The 18,668-nt window shown below is 48.1% G+C and overlaps 1 protein-coding gene across 1 annotated transcript in view; it reads left to right on the top strand.

The window, feature by feature from the left end:
* Window positions 1-18,668, top strand: part of DYTN (dystrotelin) — a 47,556-nt gene that overhangs the window by 27,140 nt on the left and 1,748 nt on the right. The window contains exons 12-14 of the mRNA XM_081169243.1: window positions 3,502-3,661; window positions 8,379-8,832; window positions 12,491-12,645. Coding sequence (XP_081025369.1) covers window positions 3,502-3,661; window positions 8,379-8,832; window positions 12,491-12,645 — 769 coding nt within the window. The remainder of the gene's footprint in view (window positions 1-3,501; window positions 3,662-8,378; window positions 8,833-12,490; window positions 12,646-18,668) is intronic.

The raw sequence follows: 18,668 nt of genomic DNA, 5'->3' as shown, positions 1-18,668 counted from the left end.
TATCTAAGGCAGGGATAGATAACCTCCATCCTGCATGCCAAAGTCGGCACCCCTGGGGTCCTAACTGATGTCACACCAGATGTGGGCCTGGTCTAGCCATGGCTGTGATTGAGAGCTTTAAAGTACACTTCTGATTGTTCCTTGGTCAATGGGGTTGCATGCAGCGTCTTTTAGATTTGGTATCCCGAATGTTAGGAGTATGCACAAATGAGAGGAACACGGCAGCAGGAAATTTAGTGTAAGACATAAGAGAATAGGTGATGTATGAGGAAATAGCGAAACCTGAAGAAACATTATGTTCAAACCTAGTAGGTTAATTTATGACCAAAACATTCTAAAGTTGGAATTGAATACCTGAGATTTATAAAATAAGAATGGAAGTAAGGTAACAAATTGCTGCATATAACTATTTGATTGAGAACGCAGGGAAGGGTGATGTGAGGAAGTCCAAAGATTATGAAAATATGATTTATGAATATCTTTACTTTATTTGTATTTTCTTTTCTCATTCTTACTTTTTCTTATAATCTTACTTTGATCTTTTTTGTTTGTCATGTATTTGATGTTATCTTTGTTGTTTAAAAACTGCAGTAAATATTTTATTAAAAAAAAATAGATTTGGTATCCAATGCAACTCTTGCTAGGGTTGGCTGTTGGGATATTGCCTGGGAGACGGGGGCATCAGACAGGCCCTCAGCTGGCTCCGGACGATCACCGGTCTCCCGTGGAACAGCATCAGCCAGTCAGCAACACGAGCCTCAGATACGTTTAGAGACCCATGCACGCTCTGTCAGCAAGCAGAGTGTGTAAATCACCTCACAGCAGAAGAGGCGGACAGAGAAATATGTGCAAGCATATTTACAGCATTTACCGTATTTTTCGCTCTATAAGATGCACCAGACCACAAAACGCACCTAGTTTTTGGAGGAGGAAAATAAGAAAAAAAAAATTCTGAATCTCAGAAGCCAGAGCAGCAAGAGGGATCGCTGTGCAGCGAAAGCAGCAATCCCTCTTGCTGTTCTGGCTTCTGGGATAGCTGTGCAGCCTGAATTCGCTCCATAAGACGCACACACATTTCCTCTTACTTTTTAGGAGGGAAAAAGTGAGTCTTATAGAGCAAAAAATACGGTATTCATCGTAGTTCAGGAGCAAAGGAAAACATGTCTGCTTGCCTTCGTGTCCAGCAAAACAGCCAGTATAGCAAAAGCAACATACAACGGAAGTTCCCAGCAGACTGTACCCTTTTAAGGTGGAATGGAACTATACCTGTACCCTTTTAAGGTGGAATGGAACTATCATGCCTGTACCCTTTTAAGGTGGAATGGAACTATATCCTAACATTGGCTTCATTAGGGAACTCTCCACTGCAGAGTTCCTCCCACCATTCCTCTGCATCCAACCAGTCCAGGTAGCCATGGTGGTGCGGGAAGGTTGCCCAGGCAACCAAGCAGGAGTAGCAGTAGCAGCTGAAAGGACCCTGCCTAAATAAACTAAAAAAAAAAAAAAACTGGGCAAAAAAATCAAGGAAATTGGACACGCATTCACTGGAGAGCCAGTGTGGTGTAGTAGTTAAGAGCGGTGGACTCGTAATCTGGTGAACCGGGTTCGATTCCCTGCTCCTCCACATGCAGCTGCTGGGTGACCTTGGGCCAGTCACACTTCTCTGAAGTCTCTCAGCCCCACTCACCTCACAGAATGTTTGTTGTGGGGGAAGAAGGGAAAGGAGAATGGTAGCTGCTTTGGGACTCCTTCGGGTAGTGATAAAGCGAGATATCAAATCCAAACTCCTCCTCTTCTACCGCTCAGCTGTCTTAGGAGGACAAAGAGCCTACAAAAGTCCCAAGCTCTGATGTTGTCATACAGTTCAACCTGTTAGTGAGGGAAGCATCCTCAAAGAATCTGCCTCACAGTCAGGCATCAGGAAGAGCAGACTTTATCAAACTGCTCATTTTTCAGTGGTCAGGTGCCACCAAAAGCAGACATAATGGGGGTTATAATCCTATACTGCCACCACTGGTGAAAGGGTCACATTGCAGCCAAATAACTCTATATTATAATCCTATACTGCCACCACTGGTGAAAGGGTCACATTGCAGCCAAATAACTCTATATTATAATCCTATACTGCCACCACTGGGGAAAGGGTCACATTGCAGCCAAATAACTCTATATTATAATCCTATACTGCCACCACTGGGGAAAGGGTCACATTGCAGCCAAATAACTCTGCTGCCACCACAGGCCAAACACACGTAGTACAACATCAACACTGCACTGCACTGATTCCTGCTGAAAGTGGGGCACTGGGCAGAAATTCAACTCCAAAAGCAAGCCAAATTTTGAGCAGGAAACTTTGCAGCACTGGGTTAAATCCAAGCTGCAGTCACCAAGATTCTCCCTTCGCAACCTCAACTTAAACCTGAGTGCAGTCTTGATTCTTCATTTGAAGTTGAACCATCTGGAATAAAATAATGTCAGGTGGCAGCCTCAGGTGGCAGTCTTATGTGCCTCGCAGAGAATGAGTCAGATCTGGATCCAGCCCACCAACGAAGACCAATTCCTCACACCTGCTCTAAGTTATGTGTGGCCCACGCTGTTAATAGGTAAAAACCAGCGACATAGATATCGATAAAATATAACAGGAGAGGCAGCACAGAAAAAGGTGCACTGGTGGGATGTTTGTTCCCTGTTGAGAAGTAGAACCCACCTTCCATATCAGCTGAAAGCTGTTTTCTGGAATAACCTCACAGAAAGCACACCTGAGCAGTGCAGTTTCGGAGGTAAGATAGCTTGAAAGGCAACAACAACCAGTAAGAAAGACACAAGTCTTTGGTACATATGGTACACTATTCTTAAGTCATCGGACTCCCAGTGTTTCCTGATCTGCCTTCACGAAACCCAGGCCAATGTACAGTGTATGAAAGCGCTCCTTGTTGCTTTACCGTATTTTTCGCCCTATAGGACACACTTCTTCCCCTCCAAAAATGAAGGGGAAATCTGGGTGCGTCCTATGGGGCGAATGCAGGCTTTCACTGAAGCCTGGAGAGCGAGAGGGGTCGGTGCGCACCGACCCCTCTCGCTCTCCAGGCTTCAGGAAGCTCTGCGCAACCCTCAGGAGACCGGCTCCGAGGGTTGCGCAGAGCTGCCTGCAGTCCCCGGCTCAGCACAGCTCTGCGCGGCCATTGGGAGTGGGGCGCTAAGTCCTCCCCGCTCCGGATGGTGGCGCAGAGCTGCCTGCAGTCCCGGGATCAGCGCACTTCTCCCCATCGCCAGCCCCACAAGCTCGGGGGACAGCGGGGAGGCAGAGCGTGCCTTCCCACTGTTCCCCGACCTGGTTCTTCCAGCCCCGCACTTGGGGGGGAAATAAAAAATTTTTTCTTTATTTCCCCCCCCCCAAAAAAAAACTAGGTGTGTCCTATGGGCCGGAGCGTCCTATGGGGCGCAAAATACGGTATTTAATTATTTTGGGGGTTTTTTTTGAAACACTGCGTTTTCCGGCAGGTACTTGAAGAAGCAACTGAAGAAATGCAAGGGCAAAATACAGCTCCTTCACTCGGCTCAGGAAGACAGAAACCGTGCACTACAAGCAAAGTTCCGTGAGCTATTAGGAAGCCAGGATAGCCTCAAGCTGGAGCTTCAGGAAATGAGAGAGGAAATTAAGGTAACAGAATGGGGTCAACGGCTCTATGCTTAGGGACAATTCACCCTTAATTGCTTGAAGTATCCCCTTTCTTCTCACAAGTGGAGCCTTCTGGGTCAGCAAGGGGTGACTAAGACCTGGCTTTACCCTTGCATGGTAGGCCTGCTGTTTATCACTTGAAATTGCAGACATGGTCTCACATGACTCATCGCCACCCCATCATGACCAATAAATCCCTCCAACACAGAATCCAAGATGTCGGAGAGAAAGATTTAAAACTAGCTTCATCCCTAACATGCATCTAGCGAGCTTATGGAGAGAGTCCATGGGGAGAGTCTCCTTCTGCAGTCTGTATGGAGGAACATCCCATCATGGGGAGAGTCTCCTTCTGCAGTCTGTAGTGACATGGTCCAGGCACTTCAGTGAGGACTAGGCCTAAATGGCTAGATGCTGCTCAGTTCATAATGAACATAATTAAAAGGCACACAGTTAGAAAACAGTCACATTGGAAATTTTGGCTTGTTCCTCATTTGGGCTCCATGTACGATTTGGTCAAATCCTTCCAGTCGCAGGATAAAGAACCAAAGCAGGTTAGTTGGAGCGCCTTATCTTCAAGGACTTTACAAGCCTGCCTCCATTATTTTCCATGTTTTGTCCCTCGGCTTTTGCATATTTCTCACCTATTTATGAAATAAATAAATTTAATATACCCCTATTGACAGATTTGCATAATATATTCTTTTGGGAGAATTTCAGATCTCCTGCTTTCATTTTTCAGCTTTTTAAATGATGTCCTTAGTTATAATATTATTTCCAATTGGATAGGCATGATTTCTTTTTTGGCAGGATGACCCTAACAATTTGATTGCGTGAATCACCCATTCTGGGCATCACGCAATTTTAAAATCTACAATATGATTTCCTCCATTAAATACTTTGAGAATCATTTCCAAGCCAGTTACCCCTTGGGCTGTTACCCTCTCCAGCTTTTGTGAACATAGTGGGAGTTGTTTAGGTCAGTGTTTCCCAACCGGTGTTCCGCGGCACACTAGTGCCTGGTGACGTTGCCTGGTGTGCCGTGGGAGGGAGGCGGGCGAGTTGGGCGGCGAGAGGCGGGGCGGCGGCGGCGAGGATCCGCGTCGAGCCGGGGGCGGCTCCGCGGTGGTGGTGCCGAGGTTTCTCTCTCCATTCTCCCCTCACACACACACACAGGAAATAACACAGGATCAGCTGACAGGACCCGGCCAATGGGGCGGCGGCGGGGCAGCGCGCGCAAAAGGGAGGAGCGCGAGGCGGCGGCGGCGCAGGGCGGGAGGGCGGCGCATTGCACGTGCTCAAACCCGCCCTCCGAGGCGCAGAGGGGAGCTGGGCAAGCGCCTTCTTCAACCACGCGCTCGTTTAAAGAGGCAGCGCCCGGGCGGAACAGAACTCTGTGCCTCTCGCCTAGGGATGAAGGCGGGCACCGGCTTAAGCCAGTAGTAGCCTAATAATGCATTAACTTCCGTGGGACTTCCAAGTAAACACAGTAGCCCAGCGCCTCCCTCCCCAAAAGGAGGGGGAATTACAGCAGCGCAGGCGACTCCTGCGTCTCCCCGATATTTAAGGCTGCCATCCCTCGTGCACACTTACGCGGGAGCAAAACCCCGTGAACAAACTAGGGCTTACTCCAGAGTAAATACGGGTAGGATCTGGCTGCAGTTGTACAAGAAGAAGCAATTGATAACATTTTCTATCTCGCACTTCAGCCGGAAATGCTGCTACCACAGTTTCCAGCCCCTATTGCTTCCCTTTCACTATATTATCTCCCCTTCCCACCCCCCACCCCGCTGGCCCGCCAAGGGATGGGGGGTTGTGAGCAGAATCATAACGGGTTCAGTCAGAGGCAACGGCTTGAGTTGTCCAGATCACGGCTGGCACCAAAGGGTGGCGAGGTCTGGCCCGCCATCCTAACCCACTCATGGTTCTCCTATAGGTGGCACTCAAGAAAATTAGAATTTGGAGGCAGCCCAAAAGAGTTCTTCCTGCCTTTTCCAGGTGAAAGGGGGGGCACTGCCTAGAACCCACGCTGTTTAAATTTCTCGTCTCCTGTCTCACCAGCTGCTGCTGAAACACGAATGTTTACTCATTTTTTTAAAAAGCATTAAAATGCCTAAGCAAACAGAGGCCCTTACCAATAATATCAGGTTCCTAGCTGTATAGCAGTGGCAAGATCCCAGGGCAATGTGTCTCCTATTAAAACAACACTGTGATAAGCAACACCCTGCTATGAAGCCATAAAAAAGGTAAGACAAATCCTCAATGCAGGCTCATTATTAATCCAGCTTTTCAACCTCCCCACTGGATACCACATACTTGATCTACTTAACCAAGTCCCTTCTACACATGCAGCAGAGTAAGTTGACCCAGAATAGTACCAATTCAGATGGCAGATGGGAGAATGACAGTGCTGAATGCTTTCCCATGTAGAACAGTCCCTGCAAATAAAAACCTAGCATATTTGGAAGAGGGATGCTAGCCTAACCATTACCTTCTATGCTGTTACTATTTTTTTATTTTTTTTACATAAGTAAAAAGTGACCTTTCCCCATCTGGCATGGTGGTGTGCCTCGAGATTTTTTTCATGAAACAAGTGTGCCTTTGCCCAAAAAAGGTTGGGAAACACTGGTTTAGGTAAAGGTAAAAGCACCCCTGACCATTAGGTCCAGTCGTGGCCGACTCTGGGGTTGCGGCGCTCATCTTGCTTTATTGGCTGAGGGAGCTGGCGTACAGCTTCTGGGTCATGTGGCCTGCATGACTAAGCCGCTTCTGGCAAACCAGAGCAGCGCACAGAAACGCTGTTTACCTTCCCGCCGGAGCGGTACCTATTTATCTACTTGCACTTTTGCTAGGTTGGCAGGAGCAGGGACCGAGTAACGGGAGCTCACCCGTCATGGGGATTCAAACCGCCGACCTTCTGATCAGCAAGTCCTAGGCTCTGTGGTTTAACCCAGTGTTCCCCAACCTTGGGCCTCCAGCTGTTTTTGGACTACAATTCCCATCATCCTTGACCACTGGTCTTGCTAGCGAGGGATGATGGGAGTTGTAGTCCAAAAACAGCTGGAGGCCCAAGGTTGGGGAACACTGGTTTAACCCACAGCACCACCCGCATCCCGGGAGTTGTTTATTGAGGCTCAGATTGTGATAACTGATTAAATGACTCTGAAATGTGGAGAGACGATGGTGTATAATACATAATTGGAGTTTTCACTCTGAAGTTGAGGCAAAGCAGGAAGGTGCTAATCAACCTTTTCTTTGACTCAGGAAGAAAAAAGTTGTGTAATGTGTATGGACCTGTTTTCTCAAGCAGTAATACATATGTTCATGTCTGCCATGATTTTCCAAACAAAGCAAATTTCAAAGGCAGTTAGTGCCATTGCCCTTCAAAGGCAGTGCTGTGCCATTGAGATTAACTGTCCAAAAGAAAAAGAATCAAAATCTCCCCTGAGCTAGCATGACCTTCGAGTAATCGTAAGATGTTATTTAGGTCACGTCTGAGAGTTTTTCCCTATGATGATGATGATGTTCAGCAGTGAAACAAGCTCAACTCAGATGCCTTTATTTCACAGGTGAAAAGCTAAAGTCCAGGAATATTTGAGAAAATCTCAGCATCGCTCAGGGGTCAGTGGGAAAGTTGATGAGTCACAGTTGCCATTCCACCACCTTATTCATGTTGGACTGTCAGGGCCAGTCATTGGGCAGCTGTGGCAGTAAAAAGGAATCGATCAAGTGGAAAGTGACCCTCAACTTGGAGGGGATGTCACAGGATCACACCTATCAGAATAGGATTCTGAATAAAGTAGTTTGCTTGGGCCTTTAAGATCCAGTCATCTTGTGCTTTATATTCATTATTCCACCATTTTTACTCAGAGGTCGTGTTTTGTTTTTATGCAGTATTCACAATGCTAAATATGCAACTGCTTTGCTCATTTTGTTCCTTTTGCCCGCTGGCTTACCAGTCTCCAAACATTGCCAGTTCCTGACAACAGGACCACTAGTCTTTTGGTCCTTTTTATTATGAAGAGGGACAGCCAGTGTTTCTTGAGCTTCAGAAAATTTTAAGGGAGCGTTACGTAACAGCCATTCTTTACCCCAGATGCCCTCCCAGATGTTTTGGTCTACAACTCCCATCAGCTGCAACCAGCAGGACCAATGGTCAATGACGATGGGAGTTGTATTCCAGCAACATCTAGAGGGTGTTCGAAGGCTGCAGAGAAAGGGTGTGGTGTAGAGAGAGGAGGTGTGGCCTGTAGAGAAAAGGTGTGGCCTAGAGAAAGGAGGTGTGGCATGAGGAGAGAGTGGGGCTGAGGAGGGGGTGTGGCCTGCAGAGAAAGGGTGTAGTGTAGAGAGAGGAGGTGTGGTGTTATGTACTGAAGTTCTCACCCTGGGCCAGCAGGGGGATACTGTAGATAGTTCAGGTCCACATATGCAAATAAGGGATCAAAAGTGATGTTCAGTGATTGGATAGTTACAGAAAGTTGTTACAGTTACGTTGTACTGGAGCTCTATATAAGCAGACTGGCTGAACCCTTCAGTTCAGTCCTACCCATCCAAGGGAATTTCCAGATTCCTTATTGCATATCAAAACCACCCATTTAGTACAACCCTTCTCTATAGCTTTTTCCGAATGATGATTTCCCCTCTCTGTGCGCATACATGAACATTTTAAGTCACATCTCATCTTTCCTTTGCAAACTCTTAGAACATCGCTATATGGAGCAAGGAGCCCTTGAAGGAAAGAAATCTCCAGACTGGATCTGGTTGCCGTTCGTTAAAGCCCAACCATGGGGTATACTCAAAATATAAGTCTCCAGAGCTCCTCTCCTCTTGGATTAAAAGGAAGTGGCTTTTGGAACCACAGGGTGGTCATCTCGCCAGAAATGCAGGAGGATCACCGGAGAACAAGCTGAGAGCCCAATTCTTCCCGAATGCTGCCCCTGAGGTTGCTCATCATGAAAGCCCCCAAGAGAGAACTGCTCCGCTAACAGACTGCTCTGAAGCAAACAGGGACCGTCTCAGTAACGGGATTAGGAGCATAAGCCCTAACTATTCCACGGCAACGGAAGCTCTTCATAATGAGATGCAGATGGAGGAGGAGGAACTGCAACAGTTAATGATGAAGTTGAAGGATGCCTTGTCTGTCCAAGTATGGCAAGGTAAGAATTCTCAATGCTGCCTGGATCATCAAAGGGCTTGATTTGATTTGCAACTCAGTCTTAAATTTTATTGTTATTATTATTTTTATTCTATTATTTATACCCCACCCATCTGGCTGGGTTTCCCGCGCCACTCAACAGAATATGAATAATAAAAAAGCAATAAAACATCAGAAATTAAAAACTTCTCTAAACAGGGCTGCCTTCGGATGTCTTCTAAAAATCAGTTGTTTATTTCCTTGACATCTGGTGGGAGGGTGTTCCACAGCACTACCGAGAAGGCCCTCTGCCTGGTTCCCTGTAGCTTCACTTCTTGCAGTGAGGAAACTGCCAGAAGGCCCTCGGCACTGGATCTCATTGTCCGGGCTGAAAGATGGGGATGGAGATGCTCCTTCAGGTATACAGGACCGAGGCCGTTTAGGGCTTTAAAGCTCAGCACCAACACTTTCAATTGTGCTCGGAAACATACTGGGAGCCCGTGTAGGTCTTTCAGGACCGGTGTTATATGGTCTTGGCGGCTGCTCCCAGTCACCAGTCTAGCTGCCGCTTTCTATTTTCCATGCTACAGCTATGCAGTGATTATGAAGGAGAAGATATCTGCCTTCTCCTGGCTGATCACAGCGAGGCCCCTTGTGGAATGAGGAGGAGGAACGATCTCCAAGTCACAGAGAATAGCTGTCGGTTTCAGCATCTGTTTCTTAATAAATAAACCAACCCTGGACACCAACATATTAGGGCTGCTGGGTGATATAAATCTAGTCTAGTGGGTGATACTTTCCATTGCTATAAATGGGTACATTACTAATCCAATCCATTGTGGATCTGAAGTAATTGGGATTTAGCCCATGTAGTAGAGTTTGAATCAAGCGTAGAACATGCGTCCTAAATCCAGGCATTCTACCTAACCAGACTGTGGACCTGTTAGTTAGGGATCTGTGACTGCACAAAATATATCATATCTAAGTCATTATGCAGCAGAGATGTTCAAATGTCATAGGGAGCCGTGCTGAAGAAACCAACATTGCCTATAAAAGTTCATACCATAATACTGCCAGCCTCCACCAATCTGATGCCAACCAATAATTTTGGACTGCAATTCCCATCAGCCCCAGATGGAGGGCACCAGGTTGGCAATATAGTTCAGGGCCCAAAAATGTACCAAGATGCATTTCAAAATATATATTTAGGATGAACAATGTTCAGAAGTATGAACATGGAGAGGAAATGGGTATTTTGTGAGAAACATCTATATATTCCCGCAGGTTTTTAAAAAAATCAGAGCTCAATGCAGAAACGGCACATATGGGGAAACTGACACAGTCTAGAAATAAGCTGATCTTCCCATTCCTACCTCAGACCATTCTCTAGCTGCCGCGGGTATTACCGGTAGTAATCTGTGTTAGCCAAAACAGAGCAGAACTGCTTGAACAGATTTTGCTGTTGTGGTCAGTGCAGCAGGTACAGCGGTTGGGTGTGGGAAATGCCTCCTGCCTAGGTTAAAGGTAAAGGGACCCCTGACCATTAGGTCCAGTCGTGGCCAACTCTGGGGTTGCGGCGCTCATCTCGCTTTATTGGCCGAGGGAACCAGCGTCCAGCTTCCAGGTCATGTGGCCAACATGGCTAAGCCGCTTCTGGCGAACCAGAGCAGCACACAGAAACGCTGTTTACCTTCCCGCCGGAGCAGTACCTATTTATCTACTTGCACTTTGACGTGCTTTCGAACTGCTAGGTTGGCAGGAGCAGGGACTGAGCAACGGGAGCTCACCCCGTCGCGGGGATTCGAACCGCCGACCTTCTGATCGGCAAGCCCTAGGCTCAGTGGTTTAATCCAGAGCGCCACCTGTGTCCCTAGGTTAGGATGCTCTAAAAAAGTGGATTAGAAAGGTATTGAAGCCCGTATGGCCACCCATCGTTGTATATTGACTTGGGAATTGTTGCCAAACCCATTCTCCAGTCGGCACAATCCACTTCTCCTATGGAAACCCCGCTTGTGCACAGCTTCCATCCATTCGAAGGCGGCTTCTGTAGGAGAACTTCCTAGTGGGCCTGTTTGCTCAGGCTGTAACTCCAGAAAAGTTGGCGATCTGAGTGGTACGGCCCTGCTTTCGAATGATGCCCACATTTGCATTCTTGGATGCTGCTAGCGAATATGTCAGCTTTTCAACTTGTGCCCTGTTGTTTTAGCTTTTGAAGCACTTACTGAATGTCATTCATGCCTGTTTTCTGGGAACAAGATTAAGTCTTTTGATGTCATTATTTTTCACCTTTTAGATAAGCTTCAGGAGCACTGTATACTCTTTCATACCCAAGGGGTTCCCATTCACTTGTGCCCCTCATTCAATTTAAAAGATGCAAATTTCATTTATTTCCCTGGTGGCAAAATTATTTTTTAGAAGGCATCCAGAGAGTATGACACGGGGGGTTCTAAGTCCCTTTTTCAAGAGTGTGATTTGCGGCACCTGCTGATTTTATAGGCTCATTATCATATATTTGAATGAGCTTTCCTGATCAAGTGTGTTATTAAGTCTTGTGTCACTTTAGAGATGCAGCAGTTCTGTCCGCACATAGCAGGTACTTTGAACCGATACCTCTTATATTGACATTTTATAAATGAGGGCCAAAAGAGGATATCTTTCTTTTAAATACTCAAACTTGCTAAGACTGCTCTTTGTTGGTATGCAGTGTACTAATGAGTTTAGAGTAACGTTCTACAGTCTCAGTGACCCTTATGTTAATCAGAATAAATCAAGATCAGGTATAGCAATTAGTGCATTCTTTTGGGTATATGCTCACACTTCCATTACTTCCTCTGAGTAATTATATTGGCTTATCTATGTAAACAGAAAAGCGGGTGGCACTGTGGTCTAGACCACAGAGCCTAGGGCTTGCCGATCAGAAGGTCAGCGGTTCGAATCCCCGCAACGGAGTGAGCTTCCGTTGCTCGGTCCCTGCTCCTGCCTACCTAGCAGTTCGAAAGCACATCAAAATGCAAGTAGATAAATAGGTACCGCTCTGGCGGGAAGGTAAACGGCGTTTCCGTGCGCTGCTCTGGTTCGCCAGAAGCGGCTTAGTCATGCTGGCCACATGACCCGGAAGCTGTACGCTGGCTCCCTCGGCCAATAAAGCGAGATGAGCGCCGCAACCCCAGAGTCGGTCACGACTGGACCTAATGGTCAGGGGTCCCTTTACCTTTATAAGTAACCAAATTACTAGTAGCAGCGTCTTGTTCCTGCTTCATCCATCCTGCCTGCAACTGGTTGCTTTCTGGAAGTCTGCGTATGCTCTGCTAAGGTCTGGCTAAGGTCCTGCAACAGCTCAAAGCTGCAAAACACCAAGATCTTCACCCCCAACGTTCAGCCCAGACACTGAGATCTGTTTGCTCGTTGGCACTAAATCACGGCTTCTGTTTGATTTTATATATGCAGTTGTTTGAATATGTTTTTATTCTATGATGTGTGTGATTGCTTCACAGTGCTGCATAGGAAGCTATTGTATTCATAAATGAAATTTATAACCAGTACAACAATTATGAAATCTCAGTCTTACATGGGAACTGAAAATTCCTTGCTCTACATGACAAGCCAAGGATTTGTTTTGTTTGTTAAAATGTGCATTGGAGCCACATATTATTTCTGCTCTCTCTCTCTCTCTTTTCCAGGTCAGCTCTCTGTTCTTAAGGAAGGATTGCTCTTAACAGCTAAGAATGTTTGCAAGTCTTTCTCTGATCTTATCAGCCAAGTAACTTTGCCAACTAGGAAATATGGTTATGCTGATATTGGTTCTCCTGCCTCCATCACTGCTGGATTGCCTAAGGTAAAAAAGACAGCTACATGATACTAATTCTCCAAAAGTGTCCAGAAATTCATTTAGAGTTAGCTGGCATGGTTATATTCTGGAACAGAAGATTTTCATGCAATGCTACAGTCAAAACTTCTGTACAGTAGATTTTTCCTCTGGTTTTGTATTCTAATTTTAATATTAATATTGAAATGGCATATTAAACCATCATAGATTGATGTTAACATTTTTTCAATGTTCCTGTCTCCTGTCAAATGACTTTTCAAGAAACAATATCTTTAGGTTAAGTCCAATCAACTGAGCACTTTTACATCATCCCAACGATTTCAGTGACAGAATAAAAGCACATCCTTCAATCTTTTCCTAAATGTGGTTAACAGTGGCCAGATCTTTATCTGAGATATATATATATATATATATATATATGCTTTCGTAGATTTTCACGGGTACAGGAATGCAGGTTTTGGTGTCTTCGGGTGTCTTCCCGTGTAAGAGTTGGGGTGTCTAGGCGACGTTTCGACGAGGTCTCACTCGTCATCTTCAGGCTGGTGCTTTCGGCTTCTTGTTACTGGAACAGAGCAGGATCTCAGTGTTTGAGTTCCTATAAATACTGTTGAGCTATACACCACACCCCCTCAACAGTATTTATAGGAACTCAAACACTGAGATCCTGCTCTGTTCCAGTAACAAGAAGCCGAAAGCACCAGCCTGAAGATGACGAGTGAGACCTCGTCGAAACGTCGCCTAGACACCCCAACTCTTACACGGGAAGACACCCGAAGACACCAAAACCTGCATATATATATATATATATATATATATGGTAATATAGTAAGGATGATTTTTACAAACAAGGAGTGATTGGTCTGAGTGTTGATTATTGATGTTGTTACTTTTTATGTTCTAAGATTCTCAAAATGTGCTCAATACTAGCATGTACAAACACCATCAATGAATATTTCTCACCTTCCCACCCCTTGCCTTTTCCTGTAAGACCTATTACAGTCGTTAAGAGTCGTCAAGAGGCTCTCTCAGCTATCTGCCTATCTCCCATTCCCACCACCCTTCTGAGTAACACCCCTCCCCACCTTCTCACTATATAGAAGGATCTGGCAACTTCTGTTTCAGTGTATCTGAAGAAGTGTGCATGCACACGAAAGCTCATACCAAGAACTAACTTAGTTGGTCTTTAAGGTGCTACTGGAAGGAATTTTTTATTTTTAAATACTCATACTGTAACCCATTTTAAGGGAGAACCCCTAAGCTTCCAGGAAGGGTGTCTGGAAGCTCATTAGATACTGCAGACCTCCTTTTCCCTAGTCAGTAGGTCCCCCAGTGTGGTGGTGATAAGTTCTGCCACCATTACTGAACTGCCCTGAGTTTTCCAGGGATAAGAAGGACAAAAAAGGATGGTGTAGATCAGGGTGGACTGGGAGAGGCTATAGATCTGTCATATCTAAAGCTCCATCACCTGCTTCTTGGGAGAAAAGCAAGGACAAACCTGGACAGCATGTTAAAATGCAGAGACATCACCTTGCCAACAAAGGTCCGTATAGTAAAAGCTATGGTTTTCCCAGTAGTGATGTATGGAAGTGAGAGCTGGACCATAAAGAAGGCTGATCGCCAAAGAATTGATGCTCTTGAATTATGGTGCTGGAGGAGACTCTGGAGAGTCCCATGGACTGCAAGAAGATCAAACCTATCCATTCTTAGGGAAATCAGCCCTGAGTGCTCACTCGAAGGACAGATCGTGAAGCTGAGGCTCCAATACTTCAGCCACCTCATGAGAAGAGAAGACTCCCTGGAAAAGACCCTGATATTGGGAAAGATGGAGGGCACAAGGAGAAGGGGACGACAGAGGACGAGATGGTTGGACAGTGTTCTCGAAGCTACCAACATGAGTCTGACCAAACTGCGGGAGGCAGTGGAAGACAGGAGTGCCTGGCGTGCTCTGGTCCAAGGGGTCATGAAGAGTCGGACACGACTAAACGACTAAACAACAAAATCATTCCCAAGACAAGTCCTTAAACTGGGAGGGGGGACCAGAGTTGGTGCATCCTGTTTCGCCGCCTGAGGCAAAAGTGTCATCACGATCCTGCCACCACCCCTGAGGCCTCCACCTCCCTCAACTCAGGCTTCAAAGAATAAATGAATATTTTCATAGAATCCTAGAGTTGGAAGGGACCCAAAGAGTCCCAAGGCCCTGCAAAGCAGGAATAAGAGCTAAAGAATCCATGACCTCTTGTTTAAGAACCTCCAAGGAAGGAGAGCCCTTCACCTTCCTTCCCCTGTCAAACAGCTCTTACTGCCAGAAAGTTCTTCCTGGTGTTTATTCGGAATCTTCTTCCTTGTATTTTGGGTCCTTCCCTCGAGAGCAGCTTTGGGTTCGAAACATCATAGAGTCCTTTGACTCCTTAAAGATTACCTTGCACTTTATTTATTTATTAACATTCTTATATTACATCGGTAAACATTGTCATATTACATTACAGGACGTAGTATAATTTCCAACATGTATACAAAAAATTATATACAATTTTTATATACCTTAGAAAGAAAATGAAACAACAAAAAAAAAACAAAGAAAAAACAAACATATTTTTCCAGAAATCATATACATACCAACACACTAGACTTCCTGTCTTTCCCGTTGTATATTCCTTTTTTTACAAAAGAATGTACTCTTATTATTGTATATTTCATTACATTTTATCTAATACATTCTGTCAGAGCTGCCCGAGGTCCCAGCTCACAAAGGACCAACGCCGGTTCGTTGTTATATACAGTGGTGCCTCGCAAGACGAAATTAATTCGTTCCGCAATTCTCTTCGTCTTGCGGTTTTTTCGTCTTGCGATGCACGGTTTCCCATAGGAATGCATTGAAAATCAATTAATGCGTTCCTAGGGAAACCGCCTTCAGACCAGGTCTGGGGACAGTCTGTCCCCGGACCTCTTCTGAAGGCTGGGGGGGGCAAGGGCTTTTCTTCCCACCCCCAGCATTTTAAAAAACCCCGGGACAGCGGAGGACTTCTCCGCTGTCCGGGGCGATCTTAAAATGCTGGCGGGCGGCATTTTAAAATCGCCCCGGACAGCGGAGGACTTCTCCGCTGTCCGGGGCGATTTAAAAGCCCCTGGGAAGGCAGGCAGGGGGGACAAAGACTTTTGCCCCCCGCCAGCCTTCCTCTTCTGAAGGCTGGCGGGGGCGAAAGTCTTTGCTCCCCCCCCCCGCCTGCCTTCAAAAGCTGTCCGGCCAAGGCTTCGCGGACCTCTCCGCCAGCAGCGGCAGCGCTGCCGCTGCTGGCGGAGGGTTGCCGGCATGCCGAAGCCTGCGCGCGCTGACATCAGCGCTCCCAGGCTTCGCGGACCTCTCCGCCAGCAGCGGCAGCGCTGCCGCTGCTGGCGGAGGGTTGCCGCCATGCCGAAGCCTGCGCGCGCTGACATCAGCGCTCCCAGGCTTCGCGGACCTCTCCGCCAGCAGCGGCAGCGCTGCCGCTGCTGGCGGAGGGTTGCCGCCATGCCGAAGCCTGCGCGCGCTGACATCAGCGCTCCCAGGCTTCGCGGACCTCTCCGCCAGCAGCGGCAGCGCTGCCGCTGCTGGCGGAGGGTTGCCGCCATGCTGAAGCCTGCGCGCGCTGACATCAGCGCTCCCAGGCTTCGCGGACCTCTCCGCCAGCAGCGGCAGCGCTGCCGCTGCTGGCGGAGGGTTGCCGCCATGCCGAAGCCTGCGCACGCTGACATCAGCGCTCCCAGGCTTCGCGGCGCTGATGTCAGCGCGCGCAGGCTTCGGCATGGCGGCAACCCTGCAAAAGACGTCCGGGGGAAGCGGCTTCTTCCCCGCTTCCCCCGGACGTCTTTTGCAGCAAGGGGCTGCAGGGAGATAGCGATCTCCCTGCAGCCCCTTGCTGCAAAAGACGTCGGGGGGCAGCAGGGAAGAAGCGCTTAGCTTCCCGCTGCCCCTGGACCTCTTTTGAAGCAAGGGGCTGCGGGGAGATAGCGATCTCCCTGCAGCCCCTTGCTTCAAAAGAGAAGACCCGCTGTCCCCGGGGCAAGCTTCGTCTTGCGAAGCAAGCCCATAGGGAAATTCGTCTTGCGAGGCAACTCGAAAACGAAAAAACCTTTCGTTTTGCGAGTTTTTCGTCTCGCGAGGCGTTCGTCTTGCGGGGTACCACTGTACAAAAGTCTTTATTGAAGTTCAGTTTCGCTTTCGCAGCCGCAGCGTGCAGCTCTACGTCTGAAACTCTAGACCGCCGAAGCTCCGTCTGAATCTCCTCCCCCCAGACACCAGTTTAAGACTCTAGCCTTGCCCCATCTCTTCCTTTGCTCTTTCCTCCTCTGGTTCCGCCTGTCAGCTGGGGTCTTGCCCTTCCTAGACTCTTCTGACGCTGAGTCCCCTGAGTCTTCCCCCTGCCTCCGGCGGGCTTTAGGACCTGGTTCCCAATCCGGGTTTTCTGCTGTCCCACGCGCCTGTACATTCGAACTTGGCGCGCGCGCCCAGCCGGCAACCTTCCTCCTGACCGTTACACTGCTCCTGTCACTGCTTCCCCCTTCGGGGAGGCTAGCTGGACCTGACCTCCCCTCCGTTCCCCCACTCTCCGATAGAGGCGTGGTCAGCCCTGACTCATCTTCTCTCTCTGCTGGAGGAGACGCTGGCCCTGACACATGGGACTCTTCCCCCCCACTACGCTCTGGTGGGGAAGCTGGTCCTGATCTCCCGCTGCTGCTTTGGGAGTCCCCGCTGGCCCCTTGTTTCTGGTGCGTCCCCCCTGGGACCCCCCTTGCCCTGGCCATCGGCGCCTCCTTCTGGGAATCTTCTGATTCGCTGGAGAAGCTCATAGAATCTCTCGGGTCACTGCCATACTCCCCTACGCTCCCCTCAGATTCTTCCCCTTCGCTCTCCATTTCCTCTCTCCCCTGTGCCTCTGTTCCTGAGCCCCTGACACATTCCTATATCAATATGTGCTCTTAGTCTTATTTCTAAACGCAGTCTCACTCCAGCGTCAATCAAATGCTAGCATAGATAGCGAACCTTTACTTTATTTTTGAACATATGTGTCAGAGCTGCTTCCAGATCCTAGCTCACAGAGGATCACGCTAGCCAGCGTTCACTTTATAAAAGTCTTTATTGAGTTACAGTTTCCATTCTCAAGCTGCCGCGTGCAGCTCTACGTCTTATGGGTTAGACCGGCGAAGCTCCGTCTGAGTCTCCGCCCCCTGTACACCAGCTTAATACCCTAGCCTTACTCCACCTTTTCCGCCTGACCGTTCTTCTCTGGGTCCCTCTGCCCCCCGCGGTCTCTTCCTTCCTGGACTCTTCTGACGCGGACCCCCCGGACCCTTCTGTCTCCTTGCGTCGGGCTTTAGGACCTGGCTCCCTTTCCAGGCTGCTTACTGCGCCACCTTCCTGTGCATTTGAACTTGGCGCGCGCGCCCAACCTTCCACTTTCCGCTTAACCGTTTCTTCGCTCCCCGATGGAGGTGTGGCCACTCCTGACTCATGCCCTCCCCCCTGCTGCGAGCTGCCAGAGCTCGATACCTGGCGCCCTTCCTCTCCACTGCGCTCTGTTGGTGACGCTGGCCCCGATCTCCAACTGCTGCCCTCTGAGCCCCCTCTGGACCCGTCTTCCTGGGGTGTCCCCCTAGGCTCCCCCCTTGCTCTGGCCACTGGCGCTCCTTTCTGTGAATCTTCTGATTCACTGGAAAGACTCGGAGATCTCGGGTCGTCGTCATCACTCATCTTTTCTTCGGCCTCCTCCCCCTCGCTCTCTGTTTCCTCCCTTGCCCTCGCCTCTGCTCCTGAACCCCTGACAATATGTTTTATATCTGCCCCACTTTTCCATAAATTTTTGTTTTGAATTGCCTCTCAGGGTATTTGTTAACTGCGCCATTTCAGCAAATTCTCATGGCTTGTAATGCCAGTCCGTTATTGTCGGGGCTTCTTGTTCCTTCCACCCCTTTGCCACCAAAGTCTGAACTGCGGCCCTTGCATATAAAAATATCTCCCTAAAGGCCTTCAGGATGTCCCTGCCAACAATGCTTAA

The sequence above is a fragment of the Podarcis bocagei genome, assembly GCF_964188305.1.
Source record: "Podarcis bocagei genome assembly, chromosome: 1".
NCBI classification, from domain to species: Eukaryota; Metazoa; Chordata; class Lepidosauria; order Squamata; family Lacertidae; genus Podarcis; species Podarcis bocagei.
Note: the sequence above shows the minus strand (reverse complement) of the source record. Positions and strands in the feature narration are given on the sequence as shown.